The 24,528-nt window shown below is 41.0% G+C and overlaps 1 protein-coding gene across 2 annotated transcripts in view; it reads right to left on the bottom strand.

Annotated features, from left to right (window-relative positions):
* The window catches only part of rspo1 (R-spondin 1), a 207,427-nt gene that overhangs the window by 122,644 nt on the left and 60,255 nt on the right, over window positions 1-24,528 (bottom strand). For both annotated transcript variants that reach the window (XM_063033738.1, XM_063033739.1), the window contains exon 3: window positions 5,395-5,586. In XM_063033738.1, the coding sequence (XP_062889808.1) occupies window positions 5,395-5,586 (192 nt within the window). The remainder of the gene's footprint in view (window positions 1-5,394; window positions 5,587-24,528) is intronic.

The following is a 24,528-nucleotide window of genomic DNA, read 5'->3' as shown; positions in this document are numbered from 1 at the left end:
CAACAACAGGGAGTTTTGGGGACCAATATCTTGCAACTCAAAGACTCCTAAATGACAGCTAGGTCCATATTAGGTTCAAATCTCAATATTGAGTCAGAGTCATAGAATCCCAAAGTACAGAAGTAGGCCTTTCAGCCCAACTTGTCCATGCCTAACTGTTATTCAGCCTAGTCCCATCAACCTCCATACCCCCACCATCCATGTATTTACCCAAACATCGTTCAAAATGTTACAATCAAACCCACAACCATCACTTCCACTGGCAGCTCATTACATGTTCACACCACCCTCTCGAGTGAAGGACCTCCACTCACGTTTTCCTTAAATATTTCACTTTTCACCCCTAACCTATGACCTCTAGTTTTAGCCTCACCCAATCTTGGTAGCTAAAACCTCCATGCATTTTTCCTATATATACCCCTTATAACTTTGTCTACCCCTATCAAATTTCATTCTTTTACACTCCAGGGAATAAAGCCATATCCTATTACACCTTTCCCTATAACACATGTCCTCAAGTCCAGCTTCATCCTTGTAAATTTTCTCTGTACTCTTTTAAACTTATGGATAACTTCCCTGTAGGAAAAAAACAACGCACAATGTTCCAAATTTGGCCTCACCAACATCTCATGCAACTCCTACGCAACATCCAAACTCCCAATAAGTTCCTAACAGAACTAAACATTAAATAATTTCAAAAGTGGTAACAGTTTTGGTGTTGATAAATTTTATCTGCATACCCCTATAATTGATGATTTCCTTCTTTATACTTTATTGATTTTAAGCAATTATCCACAGTCACACATATGGGGTGCTCATAATCGGTGAGACTAGCAAGCAAGACCTGTATCAGACCGCAAAGCACTCCAGCGGGTGGTGAAAACTGCCCAGCGGATTATCAGCACCCCATTGCCCACCATTGAGAACATCTACCATAAGCGCTGCCTGGGCAGGGCGAAAAGCATTATCAAGGATGCACCTCACTCTAACCATAGACTTTTCACTCTCCTCCCATCCGCTAGGCGATACAGGAACCTCCGCTCCCACACCAGCAGGCACAGGAAGAGCTTCTTCCTTGAGGCTGTGACCCTGCTGAACCTCACATCACGGCGCTAAGCAGTATTGCACCCATAGTGGACTGTCTCCATACTTTTATATTTGTATGCTGTAGCACTTACTTTTTACTCTAAGTTATTTTGTAAATAATACTATCCTTTTGCACTTCTGGTCAGATGCTAACTGCATTCCATTGGCTTTATATCTGTACTCGACACAATGACAATAAAGTTGAATCTAATCTAATGAAGCAGCTAACTTATCATAGGATAACATACCACAGTTATTTTAAAACTTTTCTTAAAATAAAAATGTATGAAATTTAATTTGTGCCCATTACAAACATATTTTATGTTTTGACTTTGAGAAAGCTTGTGTTCATTATGCTGAAGAAAATTAATAATAGAGGATGCCACACGTTCCCATTGTGAGCCCCTCGTGTCAGCATTAAGCATGTCTAGGTCAGTCATAGCATGCTACAATCCAGACTGGAGCTTCCTGTCGCTGGCTGAACAATAAGCCTCAATTTCCATCTCAGAATGCTGTACAGCAACTATGTGGCAATTTCTCCACTTTGCATACAAATATAATTTGCCATTTTTCTCCCAAGTGTTTTTTAATTAAACCCAGAGTACGCTTGTGTTTATTGACAGCGCTGAAGAACTAACAGAGAACAGGTACAATCCATGACCAGGCAGATGCAGCTGGTTAACTACCGCAACAATTCTGATCTGAGAAAATACATTTTAAAAATACTGTATGTTTATATTAAAAGTTATGTTTCAGGGTTCCTTAAGGTTGTTATAGTCGGGGGGTGGTAATGTGGACAAGCTCCCACTACCTATTCAATACTCCCAATGGTGTGCGTCTCAGATAGCCTCTGACAACCTAGCCCAGCTCTTGGCTTTCACGTGTGGCTTAGCTGCTAAGCCTGGCGGAACCATTTCTACTGACAGGAGAAGGGTCAAAGGGTTACTGGCGCCTTAAAACCATTCGCTTCAGACAGAGGGGCGTTTGTCAGCCGTGGCTGGCAGCTCATCTAGGAGAAGGAAAACTCTGATCTCAAACCTCCGCTGCCCTGCAGGTATACCCACTCATGGGGAAGGCTTCAGTAGACCCCGAGGGAAAATTCTGGAGCTGGGATCCCTAAGGCAGTGTGACGTTGAGTTCAATGCTGACCGACAACCCCTGTGACGCTGCTGTTACCAAACTGTATCGGTCTCTGCCGTTCCTTTGGGTTCATCAGATGTGCGGAGAGGGGAATCCTGATGTGTGGGTAATAGTTTGCTCTCCATACTGCCCAGGCTTGCATATCTATGCCACTAAGACACAACATCCAAGGTCAACTCTGACCAATGGAGGCCTCAGCTCAACTAAGATTCAGGGCAGCTATTTCATGGCTTCATAGATCTTAGTGTGTAATATTTTTAGAACTGTATGGCACAGGAGGAGTTTGTACTGACCGTATAAGAAACTTCCACAATTTGCTTCACCCTTTTGATATAGTGCAGGACAGATTGTGAGAGTAACTTATTAGAAGAGAAATAAGAGAAATATTTGTATACAGTGCCTATAAAAAGTATTCATTCCCCCCCCCTTTGAAGTTTTCATAGAAATATGGAAAACCTACAGCACAATACAGGCCCTTCAGCCCACAAAGCTGTGCTGAACATGTCGCTATCTTAGAAATTACTAGGCTTACCCATAGCCCTGTATTTTTCTAAGCTTCATGTTTTATTATTTTACAACATTGAATCACAATGGATTTAATTTGGCTTTTTTGACACAATCAATAGAAAAGACTCTTCCATGTCAATGTGAAAACTAATCAGACTAAATTTATTACAATTTATACATTTAAACACAAAATAATTAGATAGATAGATAGATATACTTTATTGATCCTGAGGGAAATTGGGTTTCGTTACAGCCGCACCAACCAAGAATAGAGCATAAATATAGCAATACAAAAACCGCAAACAATCAAACAACAAAATGCAAACTATGCCAGATAGAAAATAAGGCCAGGACCAGTCTATTGGCTCAGGGTGTCTGACCCTCCACGGGAGGAGCTGCAAGTTCGATGGCCACAGGCAGGAACGACCTCCCGTGCCGCCCAGTGTTGTATCTCGGTGGAATGTGGCCGAAGTCCAACAGTAAAAAGTTCAATATCCGGTCTACAAACACGTTCCTCGATCGTAATATGACCCGGATTGCACCATCTGTTGTTAACCAGAACAGCAAGCACCCAACTCCTTGATTGCATATTTACTCACCTCCATCAAGTCAGCACCTTTGGCAGCAATCACAGCCTTGAGTCTGCGTAAATAGCTCTCTATCAGCTTTGCACATCTACAAACTGCAATTTTCCCCCATTCTTCTTTACAAAACTGCTCAAGCTCTGATCGGTTGCCTGGGGGGTTGTGAGTGAACAGCCTTTTCAAGTCCAGCCACAAATTCTCAATTGAATTGAAGTCTGGACTCTGACTTGGTCACTTAAAAACTTTGTTGTTTTAAGCCATTGCTGTGTAATTTTGACTTTCTGCTTGGGGTCATTGTCTTGCTGGAAAATAAATCTCCCAAGTTGCAATTTACTTGCAGACTGCATCGGGTTTACTTCCAGGATTTCCCTGTATTTTGCTACATTCATTTTACTTTCTATCATCACAAGCCTTCCAGGGCCTGTTCCAGTGAAGCACCCCCACAGCTTGATGCTTCACAGTAGGGATGGTGTGTTTTTATTGATGTTTGGCTTATGCCAAATGTAGCATTTAGTCTGATAGCCAAAAGGCTCAATTTTGGTTTCATCAGATCATGGCAACAGTTGCTGTATGCACAGTCTCTCCCATCTCAGCCACTGAAGCTTGTAAGTCCTCCAGAGTTGTCATAGATCTCTTGGTAGCCTTCCTTACTAGTCCCCTTCTTGCATGGTACTCAGGTTTTGAAGACAGCCTGCTGTAGGCAGATTTACAGCTGTGTCAGTCTCTTTTCATTTCTTAATAATTGACTTAATATCCAAGGGATATTCAGTGACTTGGAGATTTTCTTGTATCCATCTCCTGACATGTGCTTTTCAATAACCTTTTCAAGGCTTTACTTGGAGTACTTTTTTTTTGTCTTCATGATGTAGTTTTTGCCAGGATACTGACTCACCAGCAGTTGGACCTTCCAGATACAGGTGTATTTTTACTACAATCAATCGAAACACCTTGACTGCACACAAGTGATCTCCATATAACTAATGATGTGACTTCCAAAAGTAATTGGCTGCCCCAGTGATGATTTGGTGTGTCATATTAAAGGAGGTGAATACTTATGCAATCAATTATTTTCGTGTTTCATATTTGTAATTAATTCAGATCACTTTGTGGAATTCTGTTTTCACTTTGACATGAAAGAGCCTTTTTTTGTCAGTCCAAAAAAAAAAGCCAAATTAAATCTGTTGTGTTCCAATGTTGTAAAACAACAAAACATGAAAACTTCCAAGGGGATGGGGTGGGTGAATACTTTTTATAGGCACTGTATCTGTGCACTTGTAGCGCTGCTTCGACACTGTAATTACTTTTGGGATCAATAAAGTATCCATCTATCTAACTACTACACTCCTGTTTTCTCTCTCCTGGAGTATTTTCCCGTTGCAAATAATATATAAAGTTTTTCACATTTGCTATTGAATCTCATACCATCACCCTCCCAGATTATAGCTTCTACTTCATAAAAGAATGTTTTGTTATCTCCTTCTGCCCCCTCTTCAATCTGTCTCTGGTGTTTTTGTTAATAATCTCCCTGTAGAAGCCTTTGGATTGCCTTTCATTTTGTTCACTTAGCTACTTTAAATACGTGATAAATATCCAAGGAACTTACAGGTTGTCAACAGACAGCGAAGTTAATTACATGCATATGGTATAAACAACACGAGGCACTGGCCATGGAGCTCTGTAAATGGATCGGCAAGTGTATCTGCTGAGCAGCTGAGGCTCGAAGGCATAAAAAAGATTCCAAGCATGATCAATCTCAGACCAGAAAGTTTTTTTTGCAAATTAAAATTAAAATTGAATCTGTACTATTGGCATCAGAAGGAGCAATTTGGTCAATGTTCTTTCAATCCCTGTAGCATTTGCATGTGTCTGTACATCAGGTAAGAGATCTGACACATTACCATCGATAACTAAATAGTCCATTGCCAGTCATTTCCAAATCCCAATAACAACAGCAATGTTATGGGAAAAATTGGACCCAGTTAAGCATGAATCAAATAAATAAATGGCAAGTAATCAACATACTATAAACATCTTAAGATGATCAAAACAATGTAGTTAATATGGAAATTCCACTTACTGGTACATTTGTTCATTTCTGGCGTCCGAACGCCAAAGTGTCCAGGTGGGCATGATGGCAAGCAAATGCCAATCTGCCTAATGTCATTCCTTTCCAGAAGGATGAACAGTTTAGGCAAACACTTTAAACATCCATTGTACTCCGAACATACCTCACACCCTTTTGGACAAACTGGAGTAACCTCCGTGCTTACTGCAAAACAAAAATGCACAAGAAAGGCTTTGAATGATCAGATTAAAGAAACTCGCAATACTGCTCCCAGTACATTTAGCATTGAGAACATTGCAATTCATTTTGTTTCTCTAAGATTTTTTAATCAAATATTGGATACCACAGTTTCGCAGTAAGTTTTGGCATTGCACTCTTCACTGCCAAAGGCACTGGAAAACCTTACTAAGTTTCTATCACACACTTTGGCTTAGTCACAACTAGATTATTTGCTTCACTTACAAATGTGCCAGTGTGGCTTTCCAGTAAATACTCGAAATATCCCATTTGGTTCTTTGAGTGAGATGATTAGGTTTTGTGGTGCAAATTTATCAAAATCTCTGCCACAGACTACTTTAGACTAAATAAAGTTCAACATTAACTGCCAGTAAGTAATCAATGGACTTCAACAGCACCATCTTAAACCAGAAGTGGACGAGTGAATGGAAGTGGAAGTGGAAAGTTACTGCAGGAACAGAAGCAAATTTTACAAAACCAATGTACCAATGCTCTTAATTCATCAATAATACTTCTCCCATCCCTAACATTAATATTAGCACAGCTACTGCCATCAGTGTTTTATCATTAGTTAAAATTTGTTTCCATTAGATAACAGATTTGAATGAACAAATCAATAATTAGTGGGTAGTTCCTTTAAGTGGAGATGTTGGGACACTTCATACTTTCCTTCATTATGCGTTTTGCATAGTAGTCAAGACGTTGCTGATTACAAAAAGCTAGTTTGGAATTGCCAAATCTCACCAACTGAAAGGTACATGAAGATCAGATGACAAAAACAAACCAAGAGCCCAAAAACAAAATGACAATTAAAGTCATTTAAAACAACACAACTTACAATATCTTGATGAATAATTAAATAATGGAATTTTAATTCCTCCTTCTTTGAGCAAAAATTGAATATGTGGTCCATTTTTCAATAACATTTTTTTCTCTTGTACAATTTGCATAAAATTTCATTGGAAAATGCACATTTTTGAAAGGGAGAATTTACCAGTAATGATTAAAGGAAAGAAAGAATTTATTGCCTTTGCATGCCACCTCATCCAATGTCAACAGGCCACACAAATCTCCTTACGATCATGTGATTACTTTTGACATCATTATGTGGGTGAACTGAAACCAACAACCATGGTCACACTAATGTCGGCAGTCGGAGTCGATGATTGAGAGAAGGGTCGCGGAGGGCACCAGAAGTCCCTTCCCTTCTTCTGGTAGTAATTTAAAATCCTACATGTATTGTTGCTAAAGCATTTGGTTACTTGGTTAAACCTGTTCTGAAGGAAGGGGAATTATAACTCAAAATTTTAACAGCTTTGCATTGCCTAGGGTATGCATTCAGGGATATGCCAATGACTATTGACGTAGCCTCTCATTCACTTTTTTGGACTGTTGCACTCAATGTTTCACTGCAGCCTCAACAACAGACTATTTGATTTAGATTTGGTTTTAATTCTCCCTTCACCCAATTCCTATAGAGCTGTTGTTATTCCTTTTTCCATGCCTTGTGACGCACCAGGCAACTTTTTTTTTGCCATTTCCTTATTTCTTTAGCATTTAGCATAGGCCAATTGCTAGCTCAATGCTCAACCCAGCACAGAGATGGAAAGCATGAAGAGGCCGGCTGGATTCGAACCCAGGAACATTCACCTCAAAGTCCAATGCTGATACCGCTACACTACCGGCCATTTACTGCATGCGGAACACACAATTTCCCATTGCAGCCTTCATGCTACTTTTTATTATCATTTTCTCCACTTCCTTCTTTCAAGCCTGTTTTTAGTTGCTTGTTTAAAACCCTCATGATTAAACCATATTCCATGTCAAAACCCAATTTTAGCCCATGTTGTTTCCTCCAAAGTTTATGTTTCTCGTGTCTATATTTAAATCTCTTCATTCATCTTCTTCCTCCACCACAATTCCAAAAGAATCTTTTGAGTTACAAGTTCTCTAACTTTCATATTACAAGTTCTGCAATATTTATCACAAGCACGTTCCTTCTTTTTCCTTTTATTTCTTTTATGCAACATTCCATTAAAATAGAATCAGATTACTTACAGTCAAATGATTCCTAATATTCCTTCACCAACAGTGTATTGGTTATCACCACTGTTTCTCTATTGCTGGGCTGTTTTTCTAAGACCAAACTTAGGATGAACCATAGTTTAGCTTGCTGAGGATTGGTAAATCAAAAGAACTATCTTCAAGCAAATACATATATATTCCTCTCTCTAGTCGCTGATTCCTCTTGAAATTAAATGTTTGGTAAACTAGAATGGTTGGGGGGTGGGAATCAAATTAAAGAGGCTAGGCGTGAGGAGGTTAGTTCACAACAGGGGGATGGGATCCAGTGCAGAGAGACAGAGGGGTGTAAAGTGAGGGTAGAAGCAAAAAGTACTAAGGAGAAAAGTAAAAGTGGCAGGCCGACAAATCCAGGGCAAGCATTAAAAAGGGCCACTTTTCAACATAATTGTATAAGGGCTAAAAGAGTTGTAAAAGAGCGCCTGAAGGCTTTGTGTGTCAATGCAAGGAGCATTCATAATAAGGTGGATGAATTGAAAGTGCAGATTGTTATTAATGATTATGATATAGTTGGGATCACAGAGACATGGCTCCAGGGTGACCAGGGATGGGAGCTCAACGTTCAGGGATATTCAATATTCAGGAGGGATAGACATGAAGGAAGGGGAGGTGGGGTGGCGTTGCTGGTTAAAGAAGAAATTAACGCAATAAAAAGGAAGGACATAAGCCGGGAAGATGTGGAATCGATATGGGTAGAGCTGCGTAACACTAAGGGGCAGAAGACGCTGGTGGGAGTTGTGTACAGGCCACCTAACAGTAGTAGTGAGGTCGGAGATGGTATTAAACAGGAAATTAGAAACGTGTGCAATAAAGGAACAGCAGTTATAATGGGTGACTTCAATCTACATGTAGATTGGGTGAACCAAATTGGTAAAGGTGCTGAGGAAGAGGATTTCTTGGAATGTATGCGGGATGGTTTTTTGAACCAACATGTCGAGGAACTGACTAGAGAGCAGGCTATTCTGAACTGGGTTTTGAGCAACGAGGAAGGTTTAATTAGCAATCTTGTCGTGAGAGGCCCCCTGGGTAAGAGTGACCATAATATGGTGGAATTCTTCATTAAGATGGAGAGTGACATAGTTAATTCAGAAACAAAGGTTCTGAACTTAAAGAAGGGTAACTTTGAAGGTATGAGACGTGAATTAGCTAAGATAGACTGGCAAATGACACTTAAAGGATTGACGGTGGATATGCAATGGCAAGCATTTAAAGATTGCATGGATGAACTACAACAATTGTTCATCCCAGTTTGGCAAAAGAATAAATCAAGGAAGGTAGTGCACCCGTGGCTGACAAGAGAAATTAGGGATAGTATCAATTCCAAAGAAGAAGCATACAAATTAGCCAGAGAAAGTGGCTCACCTGAGGACTGGGAGAAATTCAGAGTTCAGCAGAGGAGGACAAAGGGCTTAATTAGGAAGGGGAAAAAAGATTATGAGAGAAAACTGGCAGGGAACATAAAAACAGACTGTAAAAGCTTTTATAGATATGTAAAAAGGAAAAGACTGGTAAAGACAAATGTAGGTCCCCTACAGACAGAAACAGGTGAATTGATTATGGGGAGCAAGGACATGGCAGACCAATTGCATAATTACTTTGGTTCTGTCTTCACTAAGGAGGACATAAATAATCTTCCAGAAATAGTAAGGGACAGACGGTCCAGTGAGATGGTGGAACTGAGCGAAATACATGTTAGTAGGGAAGTGGTGTTAGGTAAATTGAAGGGATTGAAGGCAGATAAATCCCCAGGGCCAGATGGTCTGCATCCTAGAGTGTTTAAGGAAGTAGCCCAAGAAATAGTGGATGCATTAGTGATAATTTTTCAAAACTCGTTAGATTCTGGACTAGTTCCTGAGGATTGGAGGGTGGCTAATGTAACCCCATTTTTTAAAAAAGGAGGGAGAGAGAAACCGGGGAATTATATACTGGTTAGCCTAACGTCGGTGGTGGGGAAACTACTGGAGTCAGTTATCAAGGATGTGACAACAGCGCATTTGGAAAGCGGTGAAATCATCGGACAAAGTCAGCATGGATTTGTGAAAGGAAAATCATGTCTGACGAATCTCACAGAATTTTTTGAGGATGTAACTAGTAGAGTGGATAGGGGAGAACCAGTGGATGTGGTATATTTGGATTTTCAAAAGGCTTTTGACAAGGTCCCACACAGGAGATTAGTGTGCAAACTTAAAGCACACGGTATTGGGGGTAAGGTATTGATGTGGGTGGAGAATTGGTTAGCAGACAGGAAGCAAAGAGTGGGAATAAACGGGACCTTTTCAGAATGGCAGGCGGTGACTAGTGGGGTACCGCAAGGCTCAGTGCTGGGACCCCAGTTGTTTACAATATATATTAATGACTTGGATGAGGGAATTAAATGCAGCATCTCCAAGTTTGCGGATGACACGAAGCTGGGTGGCAGTGTTAGCAGTGAGGAGGATGCTAAGAGGATGCAGGGTGACTTGGATAGGTTGGGTGAGTGGGCAAACTCATGGCAGATGCAATTTAATGTGGATAAATGTGAAGTTATCCACTTTGGTGGCAAAAATAGGAAAACAGATTATTATCTGAATGGTGGCCGATTAGGAAAAGGGGAGGTGCAACGAGACCTGGGTGTCATTATACACCAGTCATTGAAAGTGGGCATGCAGGTACAGCAGGCGGTGAAAAAGGCGAATGGTATGCTGGCATTTATAGCGAGAGGATTCGAGTGCAGGAGCAGGGAGGTACTACTGCAGTTGTACAAGGCCTTGGTGAGACCACACCTGGAGTATTGTGTGCAGTTTTGGTCCCCTAATCTGAGGAAAGACATCTTTGCCATAGAGGGAGTACAAAGAAGGTTCACCAGATTGATTCCTGGGATGGCAGGTCTTTCATATGAAGAAAGACTGGATGAACTGGGCTTGTACTCGTTGGAATTTAGAAGATTGAGGGGGGATCTGATTGAAACGTATAAGATCCTAAAGGGATTGGACAGGCTAGATGCAGGAAGATTGTTCCCGATGTTGGGGAGGTCTAGAACGAGGGGTCACAGTTTGAGGATAGAGGGGAAGCCTTTTAGGACCGAGGTTAGGAAAAACTTCTTCACACAGAGAGTGGTGAATCTGTGGAATTCTCTGCCACAGCAAACTGTTGAGGCCAGTTCATTAGCTATGTTTAAAAGGAAGTTAGATATGGCCCTTGTGGCTACAGGGGTCAGGGGGTATGGAGGGAAGGCTGGGTTCTGAGTTGGATGATCAGCCATGATCATAATAAATGGCGGTGCAGGCTCGAAGGGCCGAATGGCCTACTCCTGCACCTATTTTCTATGTTTCTATGCTTCTATGTATCCCATTTGAGCAAGTACTGAGCTTCCTTCCTGATAACCACTTTATATCAAAAACTTCTTTCTAATTAAACACTGGGATCTCAATGGGAACATCCATGTGATATCCCAAGGAGTTTATCTAACTGCATATACTGCTGTTATTATGTTTAGAGTAAGCTGATGGCATTATGCCCACCAGTGGAAAATATTCTTCACTTTGAATTTAGATATGAAGAAAAGGTAGTTTCCATTTCACTTCCAGCAACTTTCCTGTTTCCAACTACTTGCTGCCAAATCATACATCTACACTTTCGTCATTTTTAGACTCGACTACTAAAATACATCAGCAACTACTTATCCTAATCCAGAATAAACTTCCACATGTGCAAACTTCTGCTGTGCTACCTGTAACCCAGGCAGTACCAAGTCTCACTCATCCAGAAATTTCTTCCCTTTAATGTTTCCCAGCTTGCTGTAACCTCAAATTTTAAAGTCTTATGCTTGTTTTCAATTTCATTCATGTTTTGTGACTCCCTAACTCAGAAACAATACTACAACTTACAATCCTCTAAATTCTTCCAATACTAGTTTCTTATGTAAACCCCTCCCTCCAACATACAGGCAGACACTCACCCATCCTTTCAATTATTTCCTGAAACACCCCCACTTTCAGATCGTCCTTTGGAACTCCTTCAATACTTAATATTTTGACTAAGTATTCAATTGTCACCATTAATAATTTTCTTTGGTTCACTCTGAAGTGACTTGTAATTCTTGAACATGCTTAACTAAATGCTAGTTAATTGTGGTTTTGTTTTTGAAGAAAAATATTTTACTCAAATTGCATGCTGTGTTTACAATGCCGCAGGGTTTAAGAGATGTAGATTTCATATGTACTGAACTCATGAATGATTCTATATAAATACAAGTTAACAATTTTAAAATATCTTTTTCATTTGAAATGCAATCCATTTAAACCAAATTATTTCAATGCATGTCAAATATTTGCTCTTTAATTTCCAATTTTTTAAATATATTATTTGGTTTAACTCATCAGTACATTGATGTTTATGGAACAGCTTTGAAAAATTTGATTACACAGTATCCACAAAAGTATGAATTTGTAAATGAAAAACATTTTTACTGAATGGAAGGAAAGCTCAAATTAATTAGTGGTTCTTCAAAACATAGAATTCAAGAGGATAGAATCTTTTTTCATCTTTGAAAATAATCATATCTTTCTTGTAATTAAATAATCAAAACTGCACACAATCCTCCATCTGAATTCATACTAATTTTTTAGGTCTAAAAATATTTTTTTCCTTTATTCTTTAAATCCATGTCAGGAACTGCAATTGCTGGCAATGTTATTCCTAAGACACTAAAAAATCTTGAAACACCAGAAATCTTGAGCAGCAGCAACAAATGTGTCTTCTGTACTCAATCCCCCAATTTTTTTTTTTTGCAAATATATTTTCTATTACAGTTATGCTTTGTGATTATGTTTTTATTTTGGATTAAACATGACCACAAAATCTTTTGGCTATTACACTAAAATACTGCATTTTGTAGATGCTGCATGCTGTAGACAGAGTGTGCTGGTCATGGTGGGAAAGACTATTTATGATGGTGGATGGAGTGTCAGTTAAGTGGTTAGCAGAAGACCTAACTCCATTTGCAAGGTTTTCATTTATAACGATGTCCCAACTTGAAAACTTTGCAACTTTCTATTTAATTCCTATTCTTGGTTAAGTCTCTAATTTCCCTTGCAGTTAACATTACTTAGTCTGTACAAAGTTTCTTTAAAACTCAAATAGGGCACATCATTACCCACTGGAAATGTCGGCAGGGTGTCCAAGGATTATATTATATTCCTACCCTGAATTCATTTGACAAATTGTAAGATTAGTTTACAGATTTAAGTCAATTTCTGGCTGGATGCAAGCTTTTAAAAGATAGGAAAGAGAATGCTGAGACCTGTGAGTTGTGTTTGTTAAATGCAATGGTTTCTATTTAAGGGATGCATCTTTCAATTTGTATTCTAACACAGAAAAAACATTGAAATGATTCTACATCAGCTACATGCCCTTGAAGTGATTTGTCTCCTGAGATACTTTTCAAATGCTCAAATGTTATTTTCCTTATGAGAGTAATGTTTTATGTCACTGAAAATGCTGCTAATAAGACAGTACTTTGACAAAAGGATTAGAAAAAGGCTGACATCGATCTTTTGAAGGGCTATGTTCACTTCAGCATCTAACGATAGATTGAGTATTGTCCCCCTTCAAAAATCTATGTATAGAAGAAAACAAAAATGATGTGTTAGGATCTGAATCAGATTTATTCTCGCTGATATAGCTCATAAGAGTTTTGTTTTGCGGCGGCAGTACAAGACAGGATATGAAAATTACTGTAAGTTACATAAATAAATAGTGCAAAGGAGGAATAATGAGATAGTGTTTATGGGTTCATGAAACATTCAGAAATCTGATAGAGGAAGGGAAGGAACTATTCCTACAATATTTAACATGGGTCTTCAGGATCCTGTACTTCTTCCTTGATACTTAATATATTATGATATATAATATAATGATTTGCAGTAAATTTTATAGATATCAACATGAGTAAGGTATTTCCAACTTCTAATGCCCATTTAAAAACAAAGTATGTGTTGCTGGTAAAATGCTTCCTTTGTACATTCTTAATGATAAGCCTAAACATCACTTTCAAATGTGCATTGCTGTACAACTGAGACATTTTGTTCCAACTTATCTTTCTTAAAAAAAAAGAACAATGATAAATTTTAACATTTTTATGTCTATCAATTAATTATTTCAAGCAAATATTAAATACTGATCTTTCACCTTTGGACACAGTTCAGATCCAAGCCATAATATTGGAAGAGTTACATTGGTGCAATCGAGGTTCCAGCTGGACACTGAATTTCTGATCATCTAATCCCGAAAGAATTCTGCTGCTAACAGAGTGCAGACAGCTACAATAATGACTCTCTGAGAGTAAGCTTTGATAATATAATTTTGCATGTTTTATTATTAAATTGCCAGTCCAAATAATCTAAGAAACCAAAGGATGATGCGCTTGGGAATGGCAAAATGTCACCATGACAAATTTCACTCTGAGGCTACGTGTGATATTGAGCCAAGATAGAAGCAGCTGCAACTGTCTATTGTATCTGCTCTCATTGCTGGCATCTTAAAATATAGTGTCCCAACACCATCTGATTTGAGCATAACATGTTGAATAGTTTTCTAATGATGCAGATGTTTCTTTGGTATCATTCGGAAGATAAATTAAAAAATATCAAGAAAAAATAATGGAAAATACTTTTACACTTTACATGATTCAAGAGATAACCAGAGGCTATTATTACTGCAAGTTGGATACATGAGTGAAATAGAGAAGATGAAAAGTCTTTACTCGAAGGGAGGCATCTTCCAACTTCTCTCAATCTGCCAGCATAAAACAATCCCAGGATAACTTCAGCATGGACTGCACTGATGTGGTATTCCACAACATCTCGGTCGCAATTTGCTTCTCCCTACGCTTTAAGAAGCAATTCATGTTGATGCATATGATTTCCTCATTTCTAAGTGGAAACTGAAGTGGTAGCTGCATCATGGAACAGTTTAATGATGATTTTTTTTAACAGTCCCATCTGCTCTTAATCATGAAGTCATCTCCATTAAACAAGCAGATCTTTTATAATGTTGATACCAGTGCCAGTGGTGCAAGCCGAAGTTTTTCTATTAGTGACCTTTATCATTTTTGTTCTTTCCTCACAGCATTATTCCCACAGCCGTACTGCATGCTTGGTGCGAGCATAATCTTATAAAAGCTATCCCCTTGAGGTACAGAGGATGCGTTAGTAATGCTGCTGTTATCCGGCACTGATGCATGTGGCACTAAATCCACAAACCAATTCTACTTCATCAGAGACTTGGTAGTCAGCACAGGGACACTTCCGAAACAGAATGGGTTTTAGATTTCTTTAAAATGATTTCTAGTTGCTCACTGTGCTTGCCTGTCTTTTCCAAGCATTTCTAAATGCTTGCCAGCTGTTAGTGATATCTGCAAGTATGCCTAAACCATGCAGGCAAATATACATATAACCTCTCAAGCCATCCACAGCATCAATAATGGGGTGCATGATACTTAGTCGTCGTTTGTACTATACTCTTATGGAAAGCACTAAACACATTGCCTTGTGCCTTGACTCCAGGAACTAAATATGACCACATCAAGAGATAAGAACCTTCTGATTTTCACAGTTATATTTTTCTGTCTGTAGTTGTGGTTTCACCATCAATAGTTTCTTCGCCCTGCCATCAGACTTCCGAATGAGCAGTGAACCAACGCATGAACGCTACCTCACTATTTTTGCTCTCTTTTTGAACCACTTATATATATTTCCTGTTGTAATTTATAGATTTTTATACATTACAGCAAAACCACAAATTTCACAACATATGTCAGTGATATTAAACATGACCTTAATTCTGATTCATGCAATTCCAGGCTCACCTGCAAATCAAAGGCAGCTCTTGCATTTGCAGTGGAGGTTTATTGACTGGAAATTGTCTGGTACTGGGACAGTTTGGGGGTTGAGCAGATGGTGGAGTGGGGGTGCTGGCGGGTGGCTGAAATACAGGTCATGGGTAACAGGTCAACAAGAGGTCAGTACCTATGGTGGAGGTCATGAGGTGCTTGGAGACAGATTGACTACATATGCTGAGGTGTGCAGACGGTAGAAAGTTGGAAAGGGAACAAAAAAAGACCTGTTGGTTCCAAACACTGGATTCAAGAAAGGATTTTCCCAGTGCTTTTCTATTTAAACACTCAGGGGCCACTTCACTGGCTACCTCCTGTACCTAATAAAGTGGCCAGTGAGATTATGTTCATGATCTTCTGCTGCTGTAGGCAATCTACTTTAACATTTGACATGTCGTGCATTCAGAGATGTTCTTTTGTATACTTCTGTTGTATTGTGTGGTTATTTAAGTTACTGTCACCTTCCTGTCAGCTTGAACCAGTCTGGCCATTTTCTTCTGACCTCTCTCGCTAGCAAGGCATTTTTGCCCACAGAATTGCCACTCGCTGGATGACTCACTGCATTCTCTGTAAACTCTGGAGACAGTTGTGCATGAAAATCCCAAGAGATCAGCAGTTTCTGAGATACTCAGACCACCCCATCTGACACCAACAATCATTCTGTGGTCAACATCACTCAGATCAGATTTCTTCACTATCCTGATGTTTAGTCTGAACAACAACTGAACCTCTTGAACATGTCTACATGTTTTTATGCATTTAGAGTTACTGCCATGTGATTGGCTGATTAGATTAATGAGCAGGTGTACAGGTGTACCTAATAAAATGGCCACTGAATGTATATCTTTGAAGAGTCCTCATAAGCATTCTGAGATTTTGAAACCGTTCTTAACCCTCAGAAGAACATGCTGAAGCTCCTTTATATCAGCAAGTCATAGAACAGTTAAATGATGGTCCTCATGGGTCTCATAATAAGAGTATGACTTCTCTTTAGAAAGCAATTTTTCATTAAGTCATAGAGTTTGTAGCATGTTTATAAGTGATCCAATTTCAAAGTTCACATCCCCCTCTACAGCCTTTGAGATGACTCTTTGGTGCAGGTGCTCAGATAATCAACAATCTTTAGTTCATCTTTGGTGGCTCTACAATGAAGGATAGTTGTCCAACATTCATCGGTCAACCAACAATTCCTGTTAAAAGATGTTTTAATTTGTAATTCCTCTATTATATTGGATTCTGCTGTGTATATATTGGCTGCTGTCTTTACAAGACTACAACTGCTACAACATTTCAATGTGTTTTTCTCTTTGAAGGAAAAGCGCTTTGGGCTACAATAGCAAGAGGTCTTGAGGTCATGTCTAAGTGTTAATCTACTTCTATAAATAAAATAGTACCTTACAGTAGTGGTTTGAGTTTTTCCCTAATATTATAAGAATGCTTCCTCACTAAAACTGAGAAAGAGTTTTAGCATTCCTTATTACGTATTACACATTTGTCTGCCATCTGTCAGCTGCTTGTTCCATCTGCTTTCACCCATATGATCCCAATACTATGGATAATTTGGTTAAAGTCACTGATATATCTCAGTGAAACTGCAGTATGAAAGGACCAATTTCATTAATTTGTATGTATTGATTTAAACTGCAGTGGTTAGATTGTAACATGGAGACTGAGGATAAACCCAGATGCTATAAGACACCACCACACCAATCTTACTTCAATCAGTTTGACATAAAACAGTCACAAAATCAGAGAAATACACAAAGAAACAAACCCTTTGACTACCAAATCCATGCTGACCATCAGCCACCCATTTACACAGAAGCTACATTAAACCCGTTTTTATTCTCCCACATTATTACCAGCTTCTCCCTGGATTCTCCAACTCACTCACACACCGGGGACGACTTGAAGTGGCCAATTCACTGACCAACCCACATGCATTTGGGATATGGGAGGAACCTGGAGCACTTCAGTTTGATCTGCAGCAAAGGACTTTGGCAAATTTATTGAGAATCATTGGTTTAATCTGTGCCTTGGGGGGACCATTCACTTCGAGACTTCATTACATATTACACACCTAATCCTAACATTACACAAGACCAGAATTCAGATTTGATGTGATTTTTTTTTTGCTTGGCATTGCTTGGACGACCTTGTAAAATTGGCATCAAAAGGAGTTGATTTTACAACTGGTTCCTTCTGTGCTCAGGGAAAAATGGCAACGTTTGTTGGAGACTAATCATCTGTTTGCTACAAGCTGGAAAATGTACAACTTTATATGCAAGTGCTCAGGTATAGAGTTGGTTGAAACCTATGTTCAGCGCCTGAGCTGGGACTGATAAAAGGCAAGTTATGTTTGCACCACATGATGAAGAGGAAATCACCAGAGAGAGCTGATTCATCTCTTTTTTAACATTTAACATTTAACATTTAACATGGGTTTTCGTAGCTGAATCTATATCATCTACAACTTCAAATATGCATGAACACGAATGTCATTATCAAGAATTGCAAAGTCAATGACACTAATGGTTCTTTATTTTTGATGTTACATAACAGCCCATGTCTTTCTTTACTTTAATTGGTTAGCATTGTTTAGGTTAGTTTTTCTTTCGGGGTATATTTTTTTTTTCATTTTTCATGTTTTTTTTTGTATATTATATTTGTATCCTGTACGATTGGAAGGATTAATACGATTGTGTCAACTGGGTTTATATTTAAATATGCTAATTATAACAATGTAATCCCAATAACTTTGTATCAATACTATGTTATATTTATCATTATGAAACTAATAAAAAGATTGAAAAAGAAAGGAAAGAATTGCAAAATCCTGACTGGAAAGCATTTCTTCCTTGCTGATCAGTGAAATTGTTATGTTTGTAGGGTGAGAATGCTGCTGAAAGTTGTTATTTCATTTTAAGCGCTATTTTAGCCATAGGAAAAGTACTAATCCTAATAAACAACCTCTATACTGGGTTTCAACCCAAAATATGGACAATTCTTTGTGTCCCAGAGATACTGTTCGTCCATTGCGCTCCTGCATCATTTTGGTTGACTCCACCGTCCTGGTCCTATATCTTATTGTCTTTTGGGACACGAGGAGAAGGACGGAGAATGGGGCTGAGAGGGAAGTGGATTAGCCATGATAAAATGGCAGAATGGACTCGATGGGCCAAATAACCTAATTCAGCTCCTATATATTATGGTCTTATGATAAACAGAATGGAAGGTAAAAGTTGAGACAATTGCAGCGCTTAAAAGGCTGTTAGATGAATACTTGGATAGGAAAGGAATAGAGGGAGATGGGTCTAATAAAGGTAAGTGAGATTAGCATTGATAGATGTCATGGTCTGCATGGACAAGGTGAACTGGAAGGGACTGCTTTTGTGCTGGATTATTCCATGATGCTCTGAAATACAGAAAGGAAGAAGGAAAAGAAATGAACAACACTGTTTAAAAAGAAGTGTTTTAAATACTGTAGGAGAAACAGACTGGTCCTTCCTGTTACTCAGGTCTCAGATATTGTAAATTTTCATCTTCAGCTGGTTGCCATGCCAGAAGTTCAAGAACCTAAATATGCCTGACTAGATTCAGATCCCAATAGATGTCCTGCTATGTTGCCATGCTCCATTAATGTCTATTCTCATCAAAGAAACAGATGACCTGCTGAGTTTTTCAATATTTTCTGTTTTGTTGCATGTGAGATCTTTCATATACAACATTTTTTAATTATTGCCATTGGCAACCTGAAAGGTTGTTTTGCTGTTGCCACGAGTGACCTGACTGAGAGGTATTTAGGATGGTCTGCAGCCAAGACAAATGGCTGTGACAATAAACAAACAATAACCAGCTGTTTGGTGATGCAGAAAATGCAACCTCCCCTTCATTTCTTTTCACATTCCTTTGACATGGATGGTAAGAATCAATGGCCTGGACTGTGTTCTCAGTGGCAAAGGAATGATGCTCACAGTGCAGAGTATTACTTTTAATATAATATCCTTCGGTGCAGTATCAGTTTCAATGGATGTGGCATCTGTGAGCAGGACAAAATACAGCAAGGGTCTTCAACCAATCATATTCTTGCAAGATCCATATCTGGATTACAAAGAGGGAAATATAACTTATACTCAACTTACCAGTCCCTTAAGTTTGTTATAGCTGGGGGTGATAATGGGGATAAGCTCCTGCTACCTACTAAATGCACCCACTGGTGTGCATCTCAAATAGCATCTGACAATCAAGTTCAGCTCCTTTCACGTGCAGCTCAGCTACTAAACCCGGTAGAACTGTTTTTTACTGACAGGATACGAGACAAGACAGGTTACTGGTGCCTTAAAACCAGAGCTTTGGAGAGATGGGGTTTGTCAGCCGTGGTTGGTAGCTCATCTAGGAGAAGGAAAACTCTGATCTCAACCTACACTACCTTGCAGCTTTACCCACTCATGGGGAAGGCTACAAGAATAAACCCCAAGGGAAAAATCCAGAGCTGGGGTCCTTCCAGGCATGCGTTAGTCCTGTGAGACCATGGATCTGCGCCTGGAAAGTCTTCGCTCTCCAGGGCGCAGGTCTGGGCAAGGTTGTATGGAAGACTGGCAGTTGCCCATGCAGCAAGTCTCCCCTCTCCATGCCACCGATGTTGTCCAAGAGAAGGGCAAGGGTCGATACAGCCTGGCACCAGTGTGGTCGCAGAGCACTGTTTGATTAAGTGCCTTGCTCAAGGACACAACACGTTGCCTCGGCTGGGGCTCGAACTCACGACCTTCAGATCGCTAGTCGAATGCCTTAACCACTTGGCCACGTGCTGGGGTCCTTAAGGCAGTCCTATGTTGAGTTCAATGCTGACTGGCAATTCCAGCGACAATTCCTTTGGGATCATCAGACGGCGTGGAGAGGGGGCACTTGCTATATGGGCAACAGCTTTCTCTCCATATTGTACTGCCCTTGCTTTGCATACCTAGACTGCTAGGATGCAACATCTATGGTTGAAACTGACCACCAGAGGCCTCAGACTTAACTGATAAACAAGATGTTGTGTAAAATATCAGCTATATAAAGTGTAAAAGAGGGGTGGGAGTGGATATCAGACTGCTGGAAAACAACGTTGGAGATGTAGTAATGGGGAGCAATGAAATGGTGGAAGAACAGAAGAAGTATTTTGTGTTAGTCTTCACTATGGAAAACACTAGCAGTATGATGGATGTTCCAAGTGTCGGGGCATGAGGTGTGTGAAGTTACCAGAACAAGAGAGAAGGTTCTTGGGAAACTGAAAGGTCTGAAGGTAGATAAATCACCAGGACCTGACCATGTACACCCTTGGGTTCTGAAAGAGCTAGCTGAAGAGATCGGGGAGGTATTAGAAATGATCTTTCACAAATCACTAGATTCTGGAATAGTTCCAGAAGACTGGTAAATTGCAAATGTCACCCCACTCTTCAAGAAGCAGGAGAGGCAGAAGAAAGGAAACTATAGGCCAGTTAATCAGACCTGACTGGTTGGGAAGATGTTGGTCAATTACTAAGGATGAGATCTCAGGGTACTTGGATGCACATGATAAAATAGGCTGTAGGCAGCATGGTTTCCTAAAGGGAAAATTTTGCCTGCTAAATATTTTGGAATTCTTCAAAGAAATAACAAGTAGGATTGGCAAAAAAGAATCAGTTGATGTTGTGTACTTGAATTTGCAGAAGGCCTTTGACAAGGCGCCACACATGAGGCTGCTTAACAAGGTATGAACCCATGGTATTACAAGAAAGATTCTGTAGCAGTGCTAAGCTGTGGCTGATTAGAAGGAGGCAAAGAGTGGGAATAAAGGGAGTCTTTTCTGGTTGGCTGCAGATGACTAGCGGTATTCCACATGGGTCTTTGTTTGGACTGATTTTTTTTACATTATATATCAATGATTTGGATGATGGAATTGATGGCTTTGTTGCAAAATTTGCAGACAATATGAAGATAAGTGGAGGTGCAGGTAGTTTTGAGTATGTAGAGAGACTACAGAAGGACTGAGACAGATTAGGAGAATGGGCAAAGAAATTTCAGATGGAATGCACTATCAGGAAATGTATGGTCATGCACTTCAGTAGAAGAAATGAAAGGATTAACTAGTTTCTAAGTGGAGGGAAAATACAAAAAAAACTGAGGCGCAAAGGGACTTGGGAATCCTTGTGCAGGATTCTCTTAAAGTTAATTTGCAGGTTGAGTCTGTGCTGAGGAAAGCAAATGTAATGTTAGTTTTTATTTCAAAAAGACTAGAACGTGAAGCACCTTCAATAACTCCAAAAGACTGAAATTGGGTAAAATACTGAAAAGCTTTTATCTGCTGTACAATACGACCTCCATGGTAAGTGTCTGCCCCCGGACTGAGGGAGAGGGGCAAGGCGAAACACCTTTATACAGGACTCTGTGGGAGGAGCCACAAGGGCAGTCAGCAGAGGGGTGTGTCCAGACAGTTAACCTAGTTACAACATATATATGGTTTACCACATTCACCCCTCCTTTTTTAAAAAGAGTCCTGCGGGGTGAAGTGATTGACAATATTTAAACAAGTATATTTACAGGTCAAGTCTATCAGCCGGTCGAGTCCGTCGCTGTGATCTACGTAGCACCGGTGGTGATTGCATCAGCGTCGGCAGTTGTGCTGGCTCCGGCCTGACTTGAGGTGCCAGCATGTTAGGCGTCGGTAATCCCTCGTGCATGTGCGTCGCGCCCGGTATAGGAGTGTCGTGTGGTGTCTGTGTAGGGCTTGGAGTGCGCGGTGTCTCGTGGGTACGTATATTGGTGGGTAGGGGTCAATAGTCACCACGGAGTGTTCAGGGTAGGGGCCCAGTTCTCCTGCAGGCGACAGGTCGCGGATGCAGACCGTGTCCTCCCGTCCATCAGGTAAAACCACACAGGCATACCAGGGGTTCGCATGAAGTAAGTGAACCCTCCCGACCATCGGGGAGTATTTATTGCTCCTTGCATGTTTCCAGAGCAGCACTGGCCCCGGGGACGTCAGCCAAGTTGGTAGGGTGGTCCCGGTGGTCGACTTTCTGGGAAAAGGAAAGAGCCGCTCATGAGGGGTGGCACTGGTGGACGTGCATAACAGGGAGCGGATGGAGTGGAGTGCCTCGGGAAGAACCTCCTGCCAGCGGGAGCCGGCAGTCCCTTTGACCTGAGGGCTAAGAGTGTGGCTTTCCACACCGTGCTATTCTCCTTTTCCACCTGTCCATTCCCCCGAGGATTATCGCTCGTGGTTCTACTAGTTGCAATTCCCCTAGCCAGTAGGTATTGGCACAGCTCATCACTCATAAACGAGGACCCTCTTTCACTGTGGATATAGCATGGGCATCCGAACAGAGTGAAGAGCTTGCGCAGGGCTTTTATAACTGACATGGTAGTGGTGTTGGGGCAGGGGATGACAAAGGGGAACCGCGAGTACTCGTTGATAACGTTAAGAAAGTACACATTGCGGTTGGTGGAGGGAGGGGGGCCCTTAAAGTCAACACTCAGTCGCTCAAAGGGGCGGGTGGCCTTGATGAGTGGTGCCTTTTCGGGTCGGTAGAAGTGCAGTTTGCACTCTGCGCAGAATTGGCAGTCCCTGGTCATCGTCCTGATCTCCTCAAGGGAGTAAGGCAGGTTCCGGGCTTTCACGAAGTGGAAAAGCCGGGTGACCCCCGGGTGGCAAAGATCTACATGTAGGGCATATAGCCGGTCGATCTGCGCACTGGTGCATGTTCCCCAGGATAGGGCATCGGAGGGCTTGTTGAGCTTCCCAGGCCTATACATGATGTCATAGTTGTAGGTGGAGAGCTCGATGCTCCACCTCAGAATTTTATCATTTTTGATTTTGCTCTGCTGTTCGTTATTAAACATGAATGCGACTGAGCGCTTGTCAGTTAGCAGGGTGAACCTTTTGCCGACGAGGTAGTGCCTCCAATGGCTAATAGCTTCCACTATGGCCTGGGCCTCTTTCTCCACTGCAGAGTGCCGCATTTCAGGACCTTGAAGAGTACGGGAGAAGAATGCCACTGGTCTTCCCACCTGGTTGTGGGTAGCAGCCAGCGCAAAGTCAGAGCCATCACTCTCTCCTTGGAAGGGAATGACCTTATCCACCGTTTGCATTGCTGCTTTGGCAATGTCCCCTTTTACGTGGCTGAAGGCCGCGCGGGCCTCGGCTGAGGGGGGGAATGTGGTGGACTTGACCAGGGGATGGGCTTTGTCTGCATAGTTAGAGACCCATTGGGCGTAATATGAAAAGAAGCCCAGGCACCTTTTGAGGGCTCTGAGGGTATTGGGAAGAGGGAGTTCCAACAAGGGGCGCATACGGTCGGGGTCAGGGCCAATGACTCCGTTCTCCATGACACACCCAAGGATAGCAAGTCGGGTGGTCCCGAATACGCACTTGTCCTTGTTATAGGTGAGGTTGAAAGCTTTGGCCACCTGGAGAAATTTTTGGAGGTTGTTGTCGTGATCCTGCCGGTCGTGACCGCAGATGATGATGTTATCCAGATATGGGAACTTGGCCTTCAGTTGGCACTGATTCACCATCCGGTCCATTGCCCTCTGGAAGACAGATACCCCATTCGTGACACCAAAGGGGATGCGCAGGAATTGATAAAGCCTGCAGTCCGCCTCGAAGGCAGTGTAAGGGCGGTCCTCCCGGCGGATGGGGAGCTGATGGTAAGCGGATTTTAGGTCTATGGTCGAGTACACCTTGTACTGTGCTGTCTGATTAACCATATCCGCGATGCGGGGTAGAGGGTACGCGTCGAGCTGCGTGAACCTATTGATTGTCTGGCTATAGTCCACGACCAACCTATTCTTCTCCCCGTTCCGAACAACGACCACCTGCGCCCTCCAAGGACTTGTGCTTGCCTCAATGACCCCCTCCCTGAGCAGCCGCTGCACCTCCGACTTAATGAAGGCTCTGTCCTCCGGGCTGTACCTCCTGCTTTTAGTTGCCACAG

The sequence above is a fragment of the Mobula hypostoma genome, chromosome 26 (assembly GCF_963921235.1).
Source record: "Mobula hypostoma chromosome 26, sMobHyp1.1, whole genome shotgun sequence".
In the NCBI taxonomy this organism is placed as follows: Eukaryota; Metazoa; Chordata; class Chondrichthyes; order Myliobatiformes; family Myliobatidae; genus Mobula; species Mobula hypostoma.
The sequence above is the reverse complement of the archived record's forward strand: the minus strand, read 5'-3'. Positions and strand labels throughout refer to the sequence as shown.